This window comes from Haliotis rubra, unplaced genomic scaffold (assembly GCF_003918875.1).
Source record: "Haliotis rubra isolate DU_JTF1 unplaced genomic scaffold, ASM391887v1 Scf823, whole genome shotgun sequence".
Classification (NCBI taxonomy): Eukaryota; Metazoa; Mollusca; class Gastropoda; order Lepetellida; family Haliotidae; genus Haliotis; species Haliotis rubra.
In genome coordinates this window covers 170,214-189,883 of record NW_025767550.1, presented here as the reverse complement: position 1 = coordinate 189,883, position 19,670 = coordinate 170,214, and the positions used below count along the sequence as shown (strand labels likewise).

Here is a 19,670-nt window from a genome sequence, read left to right as displayed (position 1 = left end):
TTTACGCTTCCTTATTTCAGCTCAAAAATTAATTCGAGTTATATAATCTGGTTGAACTTGATATTCTTGTGATGATGAATGTATCAAAAAGTCCTCAAGATAACGAATGAATTAATATTGAAATTTGTGCGAGCCTAACATTGGGAAAATGGCAGCCGCCGTGAAAAAGAGACCGGTCTCAAAGCCGAAGAAAGATGAGGTGTCTAAACAATCTAGGTAGTACCAAGCACTTTTTACCTTTGACGATTACGATAGATCTCGTCTGGGTCAATTCAAGAAATGGTAGAAATGAAAGAAGTCTTAAAGGTAAACTATAAGAAGTGAATATAAACATCAGGACGAAACACGTCGTCTGCTTGAACATCACGTTGCAAAATGTTTGTTCAACTGTTCGGGCCTTTGCCACGAAGTCGATCGCTTTTTTATGTAACCGTAATCTGGGATGTACCCATAAAAACACTGACAACACGGAATGAGTATGTTTATGAAATGACTTTATGAAAAACAATATTTCATCATTCATTTGGTTCCATGACATTTCGGGTCCATGGTTTTAGAGACAGCTGTTTTATTGGGAATGATGTTTGGAAATACTTCCTTTTAGCGGGCATATTTTTAAGGATTTCGTTTAGCTCCAAACAGAGGGACGAACATGTGTTGACAGCTTGAAGTTCAGCTAAAGAGTTAATCAGATAATTAACAAACACTTTATCCCATGACCACAGGTGCTATCACACAATTGGTGCAGATTGGTGTATCTTTAGAATCTGTTCACCCTCAAGGTTAAGGGAAGTTAGGGGCGAATATACTCTATAATGGGTTAGGGTTAGGGACTCAGCAGATTTACCCAGTTTATAGCACCTGATTGGATTATCATGATGTGCATGTCTAGTAGCCATTTTCTAAAGAATTCTGAACTTGATAAAAATTGGGAGCACCTTTAGAATACAGCACCACAACTTCTCGTGAGGACGATCTCTGCCGTAGGTCACGTGTCATTAAGACAAGCAACCAGTTTGTGAGAACCCGTCGGACGCGAACCCCCGACCTTCGGATTGTTAGCGTGACAGCTAACCGACTGAGCTATGTCCACACTGTTGCATAATGTGCAAATTTATCGAGTCATTCCTGTGACGTCACGGAAATGAACGGAAAGAATCGAATAGGTCACGGACAATTACGAATGCTACGGGTAGACTTGGTGTCTCATGATTTTATTCTACGGACAATTGCCGAATGGATTCGATGCCATTTGGCACACTCGTCCCATTCCGTAATCTACAAATTAACGTGTGGCGTGGAATGAGCCGATATGCCTCAAACTGAAAAGGGTTGTTGACGTCAGGCGTCAGACGTAGATTTCACGGTGCATGCATGAATGACGCGCTTTTATATAAATCTGTGATTTTGTGACAGAAAAGTGATGTAGGGAACACTGTAAAGATAATGTGGATCGCACTAAGGAATGAGGGAGACATGAGCATGTGTAGTGACGGCACGAGGGTGAGTTAGCCTTACAAAAAATCGGAAGGGTGTGTTGAGGCGTCAGGCGCCAATTTCCATTAGATTTCTACATTGCATGCATGAATGACGCGCTTTTATATAAATCTGTGATTTTGTGACAGAAAAGTGATGTAGGGAACACTGTAAAGATAATGTGGATCGCACTAAGGAATGAGGGAGACATGAGCATGTGTAGTGACGGCACGAGGGTGAGTTAGCCTTCGAATCATTGGATTAGGTCCCTAACCCTAAACCCTCAGCCCTAACCCTAATCCCTTGAATTTATCCTAATAAATAGAATGCATTGACCGAACCTGCACAAACAAGACTGACGTGTCTAGTGTAATGCATTATTACCGCTTCGAAAAATAAAATACTAATAAAACACTTGTCTATGTAAAGGTGCAAATTACTGAATGACAAAAATACATAAGTAAATTTAAAAAATTACAAAATACAAAATACACAAAACATAACACCTCAGCAGCCCGTAATACAAATATATATGAGCGTATCAGTGAAAAAAGAAAAATATTTCAAACTGGTGCTTGCAAAATATTGAGCATCCACCGGTATACAACTACTGGAAACTCTCAACATCGTTGGGCTTATGCAATGACATAGCTCGTAGAGATGAAACACCAGTGAGCGGAGCTTATACGCACAGGCTGAGCCAGACAACTGTGTTGCCATGCAGGCGTCATAGGGCATTGTTTCGAGAACGTGCTTTCGAACAAAATCACATTACATTACGTAAAAGGGTATTATGACGTATTTATAAAGTTTGTGGTGCTGTATTCTAAAGGTAGGCCAAAAATTGTATGATTCTCCTCAAATCATTTTGGAATAATATCTTAAGAACTGAAATAGCTAACCCATATGCTAACTGACAGCTGACCCTGAGGATCATACAGGGTGTTTTGATCAGAAAAATATCTACCCTTAACAACAGTAAAGCTGTTCTGGATCAGTAAGTGGATCTAAGGGCTCAGGATACCATTGGGGTAACCTAACCTAACACTTTTGGTCTCAATGGCAAGATAAGTGAATGACAGCCAAGGCCTGCAGCCTTGTAAATATTAAAGAATGCTTGACAACGATATTAGAATCTATGTCGAAATGTCACCTTTCACAGAATAAAGTTGTATATCCATAAAATTATCATCATTCTTCATCACCTCAACTTTTAAAATCCCCATCAAATAAGTTGACAACAACATTAGAATCTATGTCGAAATGTCACCTTACACAGAATAAAGAAGTTGTATATCCATAAAATTCTTCATCACCTCAACTTCCAAAATTCCATCATATAAGTCCTGTAAATGTTAAGTTTATATTTGTGTCTGTCATGGGTTACCATCCAAAATTTGAACAAAGTGAAAACAGTCAGAAGGTAGTAGTGTCATGCATTATTTTTCTCTTTTTATACTGACTATTGATGATTCAATTCTCTGTATCTCAATGCAGCAGGGTGTGGAGTCATCCAACAGGTTTCATCTTTACCATGTCAGGTTGCTGACGGGGTTAACCTATTTCATAATGTAGACAAGGCGTTCGATTTCGGATCAGGAGGTCGTGGTTCGAATCCTAGCACAGGACACAGGACTGCTATTATTGTCTGTGGACTATTCCAGGTATACTCACAGGATAAAATTGCCATTCCTTCTGAAATGATGTTTCCTGGGAATACAAATATCAACAGTTTCTGATCTTGTCTCAAAACCATCCTCTTCAAACAAGCATTCGACTAAGCGCACATGAGCAGGACTCTGGATATGTAGCGCTATACAAATGTCTAATGTGATTGATTTGATGTGCTAACGTTTGTTACTTTTTCAAATGTAGAGCAACAACTCAGGACCTGGATCAGCCATGGACACCTGCTGGTTACACAACATTCAAAATTCTTATGTCTGCTCGATTGTGTGCAGCGTGGTGGAGCATCATTACAGACTGTGACGAGACATTTAACTACTGGGAACCGGTAAATAGTTCTACATATCTCACATTATGGTTACAAATAATAGAGTATTATGTATTTAAGCATGCTGAGTAAACTTATAACAAAAACAAATTTTCTATAGCTGTACTTACAATTATTTTAAGCTCACGTTGACAAATCTCAGCCTTCCAAATTCACATTGGTATGCTATCACCCTATCCTGAGACTGCAAAAGTATGCTAAGGACATGTAAAAATCCAAACATTATGGTCCTGATTGATTTATATATCATTTTAGATGTGTAATCATGAACCAGTTCTCAATGATACCATTGTAAATGTAGTTAACAGTTTTGTCTTGTGAAAGCATGACTAGATACACATTTTTATGACATGTGAAACAAGGTTTTCCACTGTCTTAAAAAATGAAATTCTAAGGCTGAAATCTACTGAACATGACCACTGCCGTCCTAAATATTCAGCAGACCCATGAGAAGTGTCCTTTCATTTGCCAATAATTAGAATCCACAAAGTTTTATACCAACCATATGCTTGATGAGGAACCAGTAATGATTTTAATATTTCTTGTGCAAAATGTCTACTGATATCACTAACATTTATGGTCAAAGAATAAAGAGTAGAACATGTTTTTATTGTTATATGCATAGATATATGGATTGATTTATACTGTTATAACTGTACTATCGTGATTGCAGGGTTCGAAATACCCCATATATTAGGGTGCCATGGCACGGTAAATATAGAAATGGCACGGATAAAAAATGTTTTTGTGCCCTTGTGGCACGCCTAAGACATAACACACCTTTAGTCACTTAATAACCAAACAAAACACTTATGCAAATGACAATCAAGTAAAAACATTTATTGACTTTATTGCCCAGGAAATCACTGGAATTACTGATGGTTCTTGTAAAGAAATCTGGTTGTTTTTTTCATTTAGAGTGTTGGGAGTACTGATAGTTCAGTTATTGAAGAGGAAATTGTGTATGTTAGATATGAAAAAAGTGAACCTCTCACACAATTCTTAGCTATTAAAGGTGCTGGGAAAGCAGAACAAATGAAACATAAGAAAGCCATCTTAAACAGAAGACATATCAGTGATAACAGAAAACTGGTTACATTTGTTGTTTTCTGACAATAAATTTCAAAAGATCATCATCTTTGCTACAGTCATTTATTCTAAAAACATGGGCACACCTGATTTCTGAAAGGCACACCTAAAATATTTACCTGGTGCCCTAAGGCACACTTAGAAAAAAAGTATTTCTATCCCAGTGATTGTAATGGCTATAAAAAGAAACTTGGTTTAAGTTCATATAGCATCATCAGTTTCAAAAATTTTCATCCAACATTTTCCTCATCTGCACCTCCCTGTTTCTGGTTTTCTATTTTAGACTCATTTCCTGCTGTTTAACAAGGGATTCCAGACATGGGAATATTCTCCAACCTACGCCATCCGTTCCTATGGCTACATCTGGCTCCATGCTCTACCCATCAAATTATACAAGAAATTTTTGGATACAAATAAGGTCAGATATGAAGATAGTCATTTTTATTTTTTCTCAGCTTGCACCATGCGGCAAATCAAGATATAGGAAGTCTCTTTACAAAGGGGATTCCGAGATTATGAGGCAGATTGCCAAGCAAGGGTTGTAAGCAATAATTAGTGACAGAAATGATCAATTATCAGTGCTGTATGATTTTGATTTAGTTTTGGCTACATCTGATGTAGTAACCATTGTCTAAGATTCTGTAATTTACTGAGTTGTTTCCCTTGGGCACACCAGAAACCTGTGATCATGTGTATAAAATCCTGGCTAGCTATTCTCGAAATATTCGTAGCCCTACGATCTTCTTAAGCCCATTCTTAACACATTGACTATGATCAAAGTTAAGACTTCTTAGGGCTACGGACGTTTCGAGAATAAGGGCCCTGGTTGGCCCCTGTTGTGTTTCTACACTTGTCAGTGTGGTAATCAAAGTTGTCAAAGTGGTAATCGTCTAGGACCTGCAACACTTTCATCTTCCTCCAACATCAAGTTGATGTGTCTGGTGTTTATTTGGAATACTGTTGGAAAGTGGCATTGAACTCCACTCCGTTCCGCTCCGCTTCACTCACTCACTCACTCGACCACTCACCTACTTATAAATGAACCCACCCATAAGGCAGTGTGTAGAGAGTAACAGGGTTTGGATGCATGTTGTCATTTCTCTCCCACCAGATTGTGTTGTTCTATCTCCTGCGCTGTATCCTAGGATTTATCTGCGCCCTGTGTGAAACCTACTTCTACAAGTAAGTATTGATTAAAAACTGGGTTTTTTTTGCCACATATGCTCTGTATATATTATATATAAGAGACAACTAACATGAGAATAGAGCAACCAAAAAGTTAAAGTTTTTTGTTTTGTAATTGTAAAACCATCATTTTGAGGGATTTTAACCACATCAGAATTTCAAGTTAGTGGTGCCCTTGCAAATTTGTACAATAATTGTTTAATAGAGACACCCTGATGTTTTAATTTTTATGGTAGGATTTGGACTTATAACACCAACTTTGTGTCTGTTTCAGGGGAGTATGTAAGCACTACGGGGCCAACACTGGCCGACTGACATTGTGGTTTCTGCTGTTCAGTGCTGGAATGTTCATCTCTTGCTCCAGCTACTTGCCCAGCAGTTTCTCCATGTATCTCACCATGCTGGCCATGGGGACGTGGTTACTCAGACAGTATCATGTAAGTGTTGTTGTCGACCTGGGTGCTGCAGTTTCTCCATGTATCTCACCATGCTGGCCATGGGGACATGGTTACTCAGACAGTATCATGTAAGTGTTGTTGTCGACCTGGGTGCTGCAGTTTCTCCATGTATCTCACCATGCTGGCCATGGGGACGTGGTTACTCAGACAGTATCATGTAAGTGTTGTTAGGGTGAGATGTGTATACCTAGGCCCAGTAGTTTCTCCATGTATCTCACCATGCTGGCCATGGGGACGTGGTTACTCAGACAGTATCATGTAAGTGTTGTTGTCAACCTGGGTGCTGCAGTTTCTCCATGTATCTCACCATGCTGGCCATGGGGACGTGGTTACTCAGACAGTATCATGTAAGTGTTGTTGTCGACCTGGGTGCTGCAGTTTCTCCATGTATCTCACCATGCTGGCCATGGGGACGTGGTTACTCGGACAGTATCATGTAAGTGTTGTTGTCAACCTGGGTGCTGCAGTTTCTCCATGTATCTCACCATGCTGGCCATGGGGACGTGGTTACTCAGACAGTATCATGTAAGTGTTGTTGTCGACCTGGGTGCTGCAGTTTCTCCATGTATCTCACCATGCTGGCCATGGGGACGTGGTTACTCAGACAGTATCATGTCATGTTGATGAACTTGAAACTATGTATCTGATTTGTTTTTAATTCCATAAATTGAAAGTGATGAGCATGCTTCACATCTTTATTGTATTTAGATGCTGTATGATGTTCAACTGTTTCCATCTCCCCTTGTTGCAGCTGTCCATCCTTGCAATAGCAGCCAGCACCATCATAGGCTGGCCATTTGCTGCAGCACTGGGGTAGGCAAATATTCCTGACTCAGCAACTTTGATGGGTATTAATCATAATACTAAACATATGGTCATATACTTTATCAATCATTTCATCATTATCTCTCAGGGATAAGCATGACAAATGGTGTAAATGCAACAATACATAAACTCTATATGTTTGTTGTCGTCAAGAACATTTACATGTTAAATATCAGTCGCAAGCTTCTTGTATGAATCTGTACTCTTACAATGTTCACTTCAAACAAGGAATTCTTTTGCATCCTGTGTTTTCAGTATCAGTTGATGCCTTTGTCTTTTGAAAATAAATATAGAATTTGGACCTCTTAAAATAAGATACAGCAAAAACAGTCTACACAGCTCTCAGATTTTGTCTCTTCTTTTTTTTCAGGATACCTATAGCGTGGGATATTCTGCTCCGACAGAAGGACATCAGGACATTTGTGGTGTGGAGCTTCATATCCCTTGTTCTCTTCCTGGTGAGTTTTCTGGGTTGTTATCGTGTGGTTTGTACACGGCCTGGCTGATTGTGTATCTTCTGCAGTGAACTATTATTCTTATTAAACTCATATTGCCTTTGCCAACAAATCACAGTTAGAGAGAACTGAGCAGTCTGTGACCATAGGCGGATCCAGAGGGGGGTGGAGGGGTGCGCACCCCCCCTTTTGTGCTGAAAGTTTGTTAAATGACCATTGAACCTCGGGTGAAAATGAAGTGTGCACCCCTCCTTTTCTCAATAGTGTGCACACCCCCTTTCTCCAAAAGCTGTATCCGCCCCTGGAGTCCATGGCTAAATTTGATCAGGAACTTAGGCTCAGTGTCAATATACCCTGACAGTGTCAGATACTGCTCAGTATACCAGTACATAACTAGTTAGTCAGACCCTGATTATTCATGATCTGACATGTAACATGTACATCTGACTGCAGTGAAAATCTACAAACAAATATACTTTTGCTCCACGGTTGTGAAATACAGCCTTTAACTTATTAATAACAATAGTTGAGTGTCTAGTTACTGAATGCCTCTCCTTTTAAAGCTGCCCTTGGTTCAACTCGACTCCTTCTACTACGACAAGTTGGTGGTTGCACCCCTCAACATCCTACTCTACAATGTCTTCAGTGATCATGGGCCAGACTTGTATGGTGAGATAGCATGAGATATTGTAGCAAGACAAATATCAGGCAGTTGTCCTGATTAGTATTTTTAGTGTAAATCCATCTCTCTCAGTGTTTAAGGAGAGTTCTGGGGTCATTGAGGGTTTCTGGTATCATGCTTGAAAGAAGGGACCCCAATTGTTTTGATTTTAAACTAAAGGATTAAAATGAAGCTGTGTCTTTTGTACCCTGTACTTGATTTTGAACGCTGTCAGTGATACTATGCGATAATAATATGGTAGTGCAGACATCCTGATTAATTATATGTATATATCATGTTATTCATCTTTTCTGCCAAGGACGACTAACAGGATCGGGTGGTCAGGCTTACTGACTTGGTTGACACATGTCATCAGTTCCCAATTGAGCAGATCGATGCTCATGCTGTTGATCACTGAATTGTCTGGTCCAGACTCGATTATTTACAGACCACCGCCATATAGCTGGAATATTGCTGAGTGTGGCGTAAAACTAAACTCACTCACTCCTGCCAAGGACAGAATTGTCCAGCCTGTCCCTAGAGCCAAACAGCGACAAGATTCAAAATAGCCCTAAAATATTGCTCACCTCAGGAAAAAATTCAAACATTCACCCTGTTATGTTTACTGTTTCATGCAAGTGACAGCATCCAACTGTCCAACCCTTGAAAACTTGCCAAATATTTGATGGTTTTGAGTAGTTTTGATTGACATGGTGTCATTGTGTTGTGGTTGATGCAGGGGTGGAGCCTTTCTCCTTCTACTTCCTCAATGGATTCCTCAACTTCAATGTGATGTTCTTGGCTGCCCTGGTCTGTTTACCTGTAGCCGTGAGTAGTTTCAGTGATGTTGATTATTTGCAGGAATAAGCATCTTGTGTGTCCAGATTTGCATGTGCTATGGAGTATTCGTGGCAGCCAACATCATCAACTAGAAACCCTGTTTATTGGCATTGTATGTGTTTGTTTTGCAATGAGCTGTACAGAGCTGAAGCCTGTGATCAGAGTATAGAGGTGCAAATCCGAGTTTGGCATGATAATGTTTCACGATTTTTTCTCACACCATAGCTGTGCTTATTTCACCAAAATTATGAAGTTTAAAACCTGCATCAGTTTCTTCCACCCTGAACTTGATATATAACCATGATATATACATTGTATCTGCAATACTGTTTAAGGCAGTGTTAAACCAAACATGTCCACTATTGACATTTTAACAGTAATCAGGTATCTGTGAAACAAGATGTCATTCTACAAAGTAGTTAAAAAAGTGAGAGTCTTGTATTTATAGAATGAATATGGCACTGAGGTAAAAAATCTAGTTAGTTATGAGGGAAGTGTTTGGCAATCCGATTAAAATGTAAGGACTTATAAAGTATTTCTGTTTGACTTTGTCACAGGCGTAGTTGATACAACATTTCTTTGTTCTTTACACCATGATGAGTTGAAAATATAAATTGTAATCTCTAAAACGTGTCTTTTTCAGATAATTGTTCGCTGGGTGGTTCGCTCATCGGACACTTGTAAGTGTGGACAGAACTATACTTTCAGTCAGTTTATATAGTTTCTAGGTCCACTCCTCGGGCTGGTAGGATAGCATGCATCCCCAGAGGTAAAAGTGAAGAAAGGGTTCTGGGATTTGCATCTATGGTTCTTGAATATATGGACCTCAGTAAATTTGTGATTTTTAACCCAAGAATAATTGATACATGGAACCCTGAATGTTCTTTCACAATTTCTAACAGCGGATTTGTTAGTCTTTAGGTAAAGAACATCAGTATTGCTGTTCCCAGTGACACTAACACCACGTGACTCTACCCTACATTGTCCTGCAGGTATTCCAATGTGGCTGTCCTTGGCTCCAATGTACATCTGGATTGCCATTTTCTTCACCAGGCCTCACAAGGTAATTGATAAACTTCCCATTGGATTTACTTGTTATAGTATGAGGGTTTCACCTGGCCTGTGGAAGCTTGGAATCATCATGATCCAGAAACAATTTGTAATTTATTACTTTAAATAAACACATTGATTTAATGTGTTCTAGAAATACTATCAGCAAGTGTGACTGTAGATCATACACAGCAAACCTGATGATCAAGAGCTAAAACAGTGTAATGCAAAATTCAGTTACATCAACACGGCTAAACATTCAGTGCTGCACAAGCACTCATGGTGACACCACTAAAACTGATTGTCATTTATCCCTGAACTCAGCCATTCAATCTGAGATAATATTACCTTGTACTTTCATTATTGCAAAATGTTGAAGAGTATTTTTTAGATTTCAATTTAGAGATTTCTTGCTCCATAACTTGTGTATTTTCTAGATTAGAAATCTCATGCTCTAACATCATTTTAGAATTAACTTTACTAGTGTTTAATCAGTTTACTAAATTTAAAGCAATAAAGATTATCTCCTAATTTGCATCAAGTGTATATTTGTCATTCTTCTGTGTATTTTGCAGGAGGAACGATTTCTGTTCCCAATATACCCCTTCTTTGCCCTTGGAGGTGCTATATGCCTGGATCATATACAGGTAAACATAGACATGTGTAGTCAGAGCTAGTGTGTCAGATAAGTAGAATGTCTGGATCATATACAGGTAAACATAGACATGTGTAGTCAGAGCTAGTGTGTCAGATAAGCAGAATGTCTGGATCATGTACAGGTAAACATAGACATGTGTAGTCAGAGCTAGTGTGTCAGATAAGTAGAATGTCTGGATCATATACAGGTAAACATAGACATGTGTAGTCAGAGCTAGTGTGTCAGATAAGTAGAATGTCTGGATCATGTACAGGTAAACATAGACATGTGTAGTCAGCTAGTGTGTCAGATAAGCAGAATGTCTGGAGCATATACAGGTAAACATAGACATGTATAGTCAGCTAGTGTGTCAGATAAGCAGAATGTCTGGATCATGTACAGGTAAACATAGACATGTGTAGTCAGAGCTAGTGTGTCAGATAAGCAGAATGTCTGGAGCATATTCAGCTCAACAGACTTTCTGGACCATGTACTGTTACAGGTAAAGACAGATCTATGATGAGATAATTGGTCAGCAGAATGTCAGGATCATGTACTGGTACAGGTAAAGACAGATCTATGATGAGATAATTGGTCAGCAGAATGTCAGGATCATGTACAGGTAAACATAGACGTGTAGTCAGAGCTAGTGTGTCAGTCTGGCAGCATGCAGACTTGCTGTTTTACAGTGTCGACAAGTATTACAGGAGATGTTTGGAGATGTTTAGATACAGTGTTTGAAATTGCTATTTGCCCATCATGGGACACATGGGTTGGTTTTGATGTATCAAATTGTTTTTGATTACCGACCATTTTGGTAAAAAGGACAAATCAGCAGTTTTAACTTGTATCGATTGTATCAGCAAGTCGGGTGAAGCCAATGAAATTTAGTTTTGGTATCATGTGATACTTGTTTACACACGAGTGAGATACATGGCTTCGTCAGCTGTGAATCCAGTCTTTTGTCCAATAACATCTCTTTTCTTCACACAATATCCCGCAGCAAATTATATTTGTTGCAACTACCGAACATGTTCAACGATGTTGGTATCCAGCAAACATGCGTGAGGGATGAATTAGACTAGTTATCTTTGTCTAACTTGATTGATAATATCGTACCCATACATCCTGGGATGTCCTCATTATGTCAAATACTGTTATTTCTTGCCCAGACTCTGCATCGCAGTGTGCCCTGATTTAACTGGAACACTGCAGAGTGCAAGGTTAAACAACAAACGTGTTTCAGTTGTGGATTGTTGTTGGTTTTTACAGAAACTGTTGAGCTATCTGTTCCCTAAGAGATCAGCCTACCACTACACGGATCACACCAACTGGATATCAGTGTTTAGTGGAGCCCTTTTCACGCTGCTGTCTGTGTCCAGGATCATTGCTATTTACCAAGGTGCGATTTGTAACTTTGTCAAGGGGAAGTTAGACATAGAAGTAATTAGCTGAACAAAGTGTCTATGTGCCTGTATGTGTCTGTGTTCATGTATTGTTAATAGTAGTGGTGTTCCGATTAATTGAAATAATCGAAGTATGGTCGCAGTGGCCAAACGACCAAGCAATCGATCACATTTTCTCATAATCGAACACAAACGATTTTGGAACCGCTGTAATAGAGTTTGAAATACTTGATGATGGAACATATCTAGGACGTTGTCAGGGCCAGAAAACGTGTTTAATTCTTAGAAAACTCACTTCACTTTCTGAAAAGTCATGACTGAATATTTCTTGACGAATATGGGAAGTTTATGTTACACTGGAACTGAATCATTTAACACTGGATGTGAAATTTGCAAATGTAATTTGTGCAGTTTCTAAATAAAACAAAAAAACATTAGAGAACCGAATGTTTTTTCTTTATACTTATCTGCAACTACAACCTGAATAGGAAAATCTAAAAAATGACGCTAACCATTTTTGTCCGATTATTGGTTGTTGGTATTGAACCAAACATCAATTGTGAGATTTCAACCAATTCCAACACTAGTTAATAGTATATCATATCATTATTACATTCAGCATTGTTATCAACATAATAATATAAGGGTAACGCTAATTTCAGGGCATTATCATTTGTAGAATCCGTACAAAGGAGAGCAGTTGAAAAGACCGAGAAAGACCATTTCTTATAACATGCGGGCGATAGTGATAATTCCATCCATTTTAGCTGTAATTAATTATACCAGTAACACAGATTCAGTTAGTTCACATTTAGTATTTGACTGGAGAATATGTTGTTACTGACATGTTTTTTACTGACAAAGTCCCTTTGTGTAGGCTACCATGCGTCTATGGATATCTATGTAGAGTTGAACAAAATGGCAAATGACCCGAAGATTCACACACTACCAGCTGACCGACCAGTCAACATCTGCGTGGGCAAGGAGTGGTACAGGTTTCCAAGCAGTTTCTTCCTTCCTCATGACAAGTGAGTCAACCCTGCTCCTACCTCAAGACAAGTGAGACACCCCACCCTTACCTCAAGACAAGTGAGACACCCCACCCTTACCTCATGACAAGTGAGACACCCCACCCTTACCTCATGACAAGTGAGTCAACCCCGCTCCTACCTCATGACAAGTGAGTCAACCCAGCTCCTACCACATGACAAGTGAGTCAACCCCACCCTTACCTCATGACCTCATGACCGCTTGAGTCATGACCCCGCTCCTACCTCATGACAAGTGAGTCAACCCAGCTCCTACCTCATGACAAGTGAGTCAACCCCGCTCCTACCTCATGACAAGTGAGACACCCCACCCTTACCTCATGACAAGTGAGTCAACCCTGCTCCTACCTCATGACAAGTGAGTCAACCCCACCCTTACCTCATGACAAGTGAGTCAACCCCGCTCCTACCTCATGACAAGTGAGTCAACCCCGCTCCTACCTCATGACAAGTGAGACACCCCACCCTTACCTCATGACAAGTGAGACCCCCCTACCCACCCTATGGATGCGTCAAAACCACCCCTCCCTCAGCTTTCAATGTCCAAAGCTTTCATACTATCATGGTTAAGAAACTCATATGATGAAACAATGCTTGGCTGAATAGCCCCAACTTTGACCTCTTGTAGCACCAATTGTTTCCATCAATCATTCCAGATCGGTTGGCTTACCTGTATACATAATTTAGTTGACGAGGTGGTGTATCACTGTTTTCACCTGTCTCAGATCACCTGACTTACCTGTATATTGAATTCAGTTGACGAGGTTGTGTATCACTGTGTTCACCTGTCCCAGATCACCTGACTTACCTGTATATTGAATTCAGTTGACGAGGTCGTGTTTTCACCTGCCCCAGAACACCTGACTTACCTGTATATTGAATTCAGTTGACGAGGTCATGTATCACTGTTTTCAGCTGGCATCTCCAGTTTATCAAGTCAGAGTTCAGAGGTCAACTACCCAAAGCTTATGAATCAGGACCTGATGCAACAAGAATTATTCCGACTCACATGAACGACCTCAATCTGGAGGAACCTTCTAGATATGTGAGTTGTACTAATGTCACTTGATAGCACTAACCTTTTCAAATAACAGCTACAGTTAAATTTGATCCAAATTTACAAGACTACAAAGTACGCTCCATGTCACTCATTCTCTCTTGTTTACTCTCCATGACACATTTCAGATAAACATCAGCAGATGTCACTATCTGATTGATCTAGATTTAGACCAGGAGTCCCCTCATGAACCACGGTATTCACAGATGGAGGACTGGAAAGTTTTATCTTCCGTAAAATTCTTAGATCCAACGAGGTGAGTTCTTACATTCACACACCAATTTAATTAATATTAGCCCTATTTTTCAGCTGTGATTCTTCACTGTGTGAAGATCTGAATACCCCTCCCTAGGAAGGCATGTCAGGTGAACACAGAGTTCTTGAAATGATCAGATGATAGCTTTCTAAAACAATCAGGCTTCATTTCATAACCACCCCCATTTGAAATCGTTTTTTTATCAGTGAAAACCAACACAGCACAAATATGGACTAGACTGTACTCTCTTTTGGCGAAAATGCTGTAGTGCTTGGGTACAAATAGGGCATGAAATACCATGGCAATATGTAAGTGTGTTCCTTTTTTGCCTATAATTTTGGATGCAGAAATCAGATATGCTTGTCTTAATGCTTAACTCACTTCTACTACGAATTTAGCAGCCTCGATACAGATTAGGTGTTCAGAAGAATTCACCAAACATTGAAATATATTGAGGTCTTCACACATAAAGTTATCATGTTGGAGTAAAAGATTTTAGTGACATTGAGTCGCAGATAAGATATTTCTACCTTTCATATTCTGTCCCGGCATTCAGTTTGGAGATATTGCAGATGTTCGGTCACCAGTATTCCTCAGGGCCACAGACAGCAATGTAGTTTTCACTGGAGACATCAGAGCATTATGATTTGGCTTCATGTTTGATCAGCAAGTCAACACCATTTTGTTCATAAGTCTTCCTAATAAAGAAAGAAATACTTGAAACTTTCAAGTGTGCAAGGTGCCATGGTATGCAAACTTGTTTCAACAGACGGATTGAGCTGATGCCTTTCTTGTAATTGTACTAGAAACTAGAAATTCTCTAGAAACCAAAGTATGGCAAATATAAGAGAGTTATTACAAGCTGTTCGGCTGGAGATTATCTCCCCACTAATGAGTGCTGAAATGCCAGGCAAATATGTCAACTTCGAGGTTTCAATGTTTCAGAATTCATCAGTATTTTATTTATTAGGTGTTAGATAGAGGTGTGACGATACAGAAATTTCACGATACGATACGTATCGCGATATCTTGGAACGATACGATTCGATTCAATGCATATCACGATATGCTTTCTTTAGTTATTTTCCTTAAAAAATTATATTTTAATAGCAAGAAATTTTGACATAACTGTCAATATCTAATGAAAATTAACAATTTTAAGGTCAAAGATACATATCACGATAAGAAAAAACATATCGATATATTTATCGTCAGATAAAGTATCACGATTATCGATACTACGATATATCGTCACAGCTCTAGTGTTAGAAGGGTTGATGATTTGATGGTTGATTGCATCAAAGATGATTGTTGATGAGATGATGGTTCGTAGTTGATGAGTTCATGAGATTATGAGTTGACGGTTCATACTTGAGATGATAATTGATAAGTTCACAAGTTGATGTTTGATGAGTTAACAAGCTGAGGATTGATGAGTTCACAAGTTGAGGAATGAGGAGTCCATTTGATGGTGACTCCCGACTTCACGAGTCAATGGTTGACAATTCATGAGATTGCCGTTACTAATGATTACGAAGAGATGCTAAGGTGACAGTTCAAGAGTACATGATATATGATGCTGGTTTTGAGGTGATAGCTGATGAGCTGTTAGTTGATGATTGCTGAGTTGTTATTAGTTTATTATGCTTCTGTCTTTCAGATCTCATCGGCTGTTGCGAGCGTTCTACATTCCATTTGTATCAGCAAAATATTGCACTTATGTGGACTACAATCTCCTTAAAACAACCAGAACGAAAAAGTCTAGAGGGAAATCAAGCTGACTTAGACATGAGTTGATCAAAAGTCACTGACACCTGTTTAAGACTTCTTGTTATCATGATTATAATAAATAAGTGTATGTTTGGAAATATATTGCATTAATTCATTGGAACAACATGAAGAAAGAATTTATATGTATAAAACCTCAAAAATTTATATGTATAAAACCTCAAAAAAAGGCGAAAAATAAAGATCCATTACTAGGGTTTAAAGAAGAAAGGTTGGTAAGTAAAGTGAAATATAAATAAATAAGTGTATGTTTGGAAATATATTGCATTAATTCATTGGAACAACATGAAGAAAGAATTTATATGTATAAAACCTCAAAAAATAAGGCGAAAAATAAAGATCCATTACTAGGGTTTAAAGAAGAAAGGTTGGTAAGTTAAGTGAAAGACAACTTTTGATTGAGGTATTATAATACATGATTCATCAAACTGATTTTGTTTTATGTGTAAATGTTAATCCTATGGAATGTCCGAGGACCTCTATCATAAAGTGAAAAGCATAAAAGAATTTTATAGTGTTTCCCCATGGCATTTTTAGCAGGGCTAATTGATATTAACACTTACTGGTTTTTAGTTTCTATTTCATATCGAAGTGCTCTTTAAGCCATTAAGAATCATGTATACATGAATAACTTAACATAATTCTAGTTGGAAATCTGCAATTGCATGACCCTTTTGAAATTCTGTTGCCGTGCCCTTTTCGGATCCTGGGGAAACACTATTATATATACACCAGCATGTGGCTGGCTTGTTAGTTGTTTAAGAATACTTTACATACAGATGAGTGTACTGAGGTCTCCTCCCTTAATCATATCCATGCTCAAAATGTTTTTCAAGGCAGCTATTTCTTTACTACATTACTAGAAACATAGAAGTAGAGTTTCGATGATTCCATGGAGCATGATTGTTTGTAGTTTAGCGTCACACTTAGCAATTTTTTGCAACTATATGATGGCGATCCGTAAGTAAAAGATCTGGACAAGACCATGCTGTGACTGACATGAGCATCGATCTACGTAGCTGGGATACAATGACATGTGTGAGCCATGTCAGTGAGTTTGGCCACCTGATCCCGTTTATTGCCTGTTTCTACAAGCAAGGGCCCAGATTTTCAAAGCTGTCTTAGCGCTAAGATAGTCGTAAGTTAATGTTAATGTATGGCACTTACGACTATCTTAGCGCTAAGAGAGCTTCGAAAATCTAGGCAATGGTCTGTTGAAGACCAATTCTAACCCATATCATCACTTTGAAGTAAGAGACACACTGTTTAGAAATATGTAACTGTAGATTAGATACTTCTCTTTTAGACATTTGAATTGTCATGCTGTTAGGGTAGAAGTCAACAAACGAATACTCTGTACTCTGTGTTTCATTTAACAGAAATGTTTTGCAGTGTTTGAAATTCGCCATTAAACAGGATCCTTGGATTACTGATGTTTGCTGCTACAGTGTGTGAATCTATGGACAATAATGAAGCATGTAACTTCACGGATAACAACTTCTTGTTGATTCTAGTCACCAATAACAAAGTCCAGTCAGTGGACAACATTGGGGTCACGATAAGGAGTTTCATGGCTAACTGTAAACTATGCTTAGTATATGAAACTATTCTCGTGCAAAATATTGATCACGTCTTTTAGAAGTTATGTTTGATGCAACACATCATCATTAGTCTCTGCTAGTTCCATAACATCCAAGGGACTGTTACAGAATTGTTCCATTATGAATCATGTCACTCAACAGAATGAATGTTTACTGACTAGCATGTTTCTATACTGAAATGGATTGTTTTTTTTTTGTTTTTTTTATAATTATTTTGTAGACTGGAGTTAAACTTGTTCATCAATCTCTGGGCGGTGGGGTAGCCTAGTGGTTAAAGCGTTGGCTCGTCACGCCGAAGACCTGGGTTCGATTCCCCACATGGGCACAATGTGTGAAGCCCATTTCTGGTGTCCCCCGCTGTGATATTGCTGGAATATTGCTAAAAGCAGCGTAAAACTAAACTCAGTCAGTCAGTCAGTTCATCAATCTTTTAATAGTTACAAGGACTCCCCAAATTAATCAGTTTTCATAGCCTGGTGGTACCTTGTGTACTTGTGCTATGCTTGTGTTTGAAATTAAGACGCTATGATAACAATATTCATATCAGTGAATTTGCATAGTAGTAATAGTCCACTTTAGTGCTATAGCCTTTCGATGTATAGTAGGGCCTTGGGGTAGCCTAGTGGTTAGAGCGTTCGCTCCTCACGCCAAAGGCCCGGGTTCGTTTCCCACATGGGTACAATTTGTGAAGCCCATTTCTGGTGTCCCCCGCCGTGATATTGCTGGAATATTGCTAAAAACGGCGTAAAACCATACTCAGTCAGTCAGTCAGTCGATGTATAATAAGTCATGATTATCATAAATCAGAGTACAAAGCAATGTAAGACACAACAATTTTAGTGCTGATTGCAAGCATCAAACTGTATAACAACTGAATTAACCCTGCTCCCCCTCAAAGTGCCGCCCTTGACTTTTTTGTATGAAACATTATTACTATCAGTCTGTCATGTTTTTCTTGTAAATGTTAGTCTCCCTTCACTCACAAAATAAAAGTGATTTTGTAGCATTCTTTCAACAGACTTTTCTGTTCGTGATGTAAACATGTGCTATGTTAGTCAACTTATTTCCATAGTATTTAGCTAATGTAAAGGATTGATATTCTGGTATGGTATTCAGAACCAAACGAGAAAAGTCAGGTTGAAACAACATTTGCAGTTGTCAAATGCACATTCACGAATGTAAAATTCAGATTTTTCTCTGAAATATTTTAGCTTATCCCAAAGCAGACTGATGTTCCCCAACATCTGAAACTGCCATCGTGATATTGAGTCAGTATTGTGTACAGTGGCATAGCAGCAGCTCACAGTCTTTTTTAGTGTTTGAAAGGATATATATTTAGGATACTGATTTCACAATCTGTCTGTAACATATATACCAGTAGACATACATTCCCCAACTGGACATGTCTCACAGGTGAAATCCTGTGATCTCTCTTATGTTCACACAAGTGCACTAGTATAGTCGAAAAAAAACAATGAATTTCTAACGCTCATTGTGTGATAATTCATTTTTTATAGTTAACAATAGATCAACATTTCTTCTGAGTTGGCAGTAATCAATATGTCTCTGATATCATTATCTCTATACTATCTACATATTAGTTAAGGAAGTTATTACGACATAAACAAAGGCCACTCAAGGAGGGAGTAAAATTCTTCTAACTCCTCTTAGATTTGCAGAATTTGAGGGGGAAGTGGGGAGCCTAGTGGTTAAAGCATTCAATTGGCATGCTGAAGTCCTGGGTTTGATTCCCTGAATGGTTACAATCCCAATTTTTGGTGTTCCCTGCTGAGATATTGATGGAATGTTTTAATATGGCAGCA

The 19,670-nt window shown here is 38.7% G+C and overlaps 1 protein-coding gene across 1 annotated transcript; it reads left to right on the top strand.

Annotated features, from left to right (window-relative positions):
* Positions 1-43: 43 nt before the first annotated feature.
* LOC124262141 (alpha-1,2-mannosyltransferase ALG9-like) lies at positions 44-16,296 on the top strand. Its single transcript, XM_046696600.1, has 17 exons — positions 44-216; positions 3,352-3,490; positions 4,863-4,997; positions 5,691-5,761; positions 6,039-6,201; positions 6,974-7,035; positions 7,418-7,505; positions 8,066-8,171; positions 8,903-8,991; positions 9,647-9,683; positions 9,996-10,066; positions 10,629-10,700; positions 11,963-12,092; positions 12,974-13,124; positions 14,061-14,190; positions 14,331-14,458; positions 16,119-16,296. The coding sequence occupies exons 1-17, from the start codon at positions 149-151 to the stop codon at positions 16,237-16,239; spliced, it is 1,761 nt and encodes a 586-aa protein (XP_046552556.1). The 5' UTR covers positions 44-148; the 3' UTR covers positions 16,240-16,296.
* Positions 16,297-19,670: the final 3,374 nt, after the last annotated feature.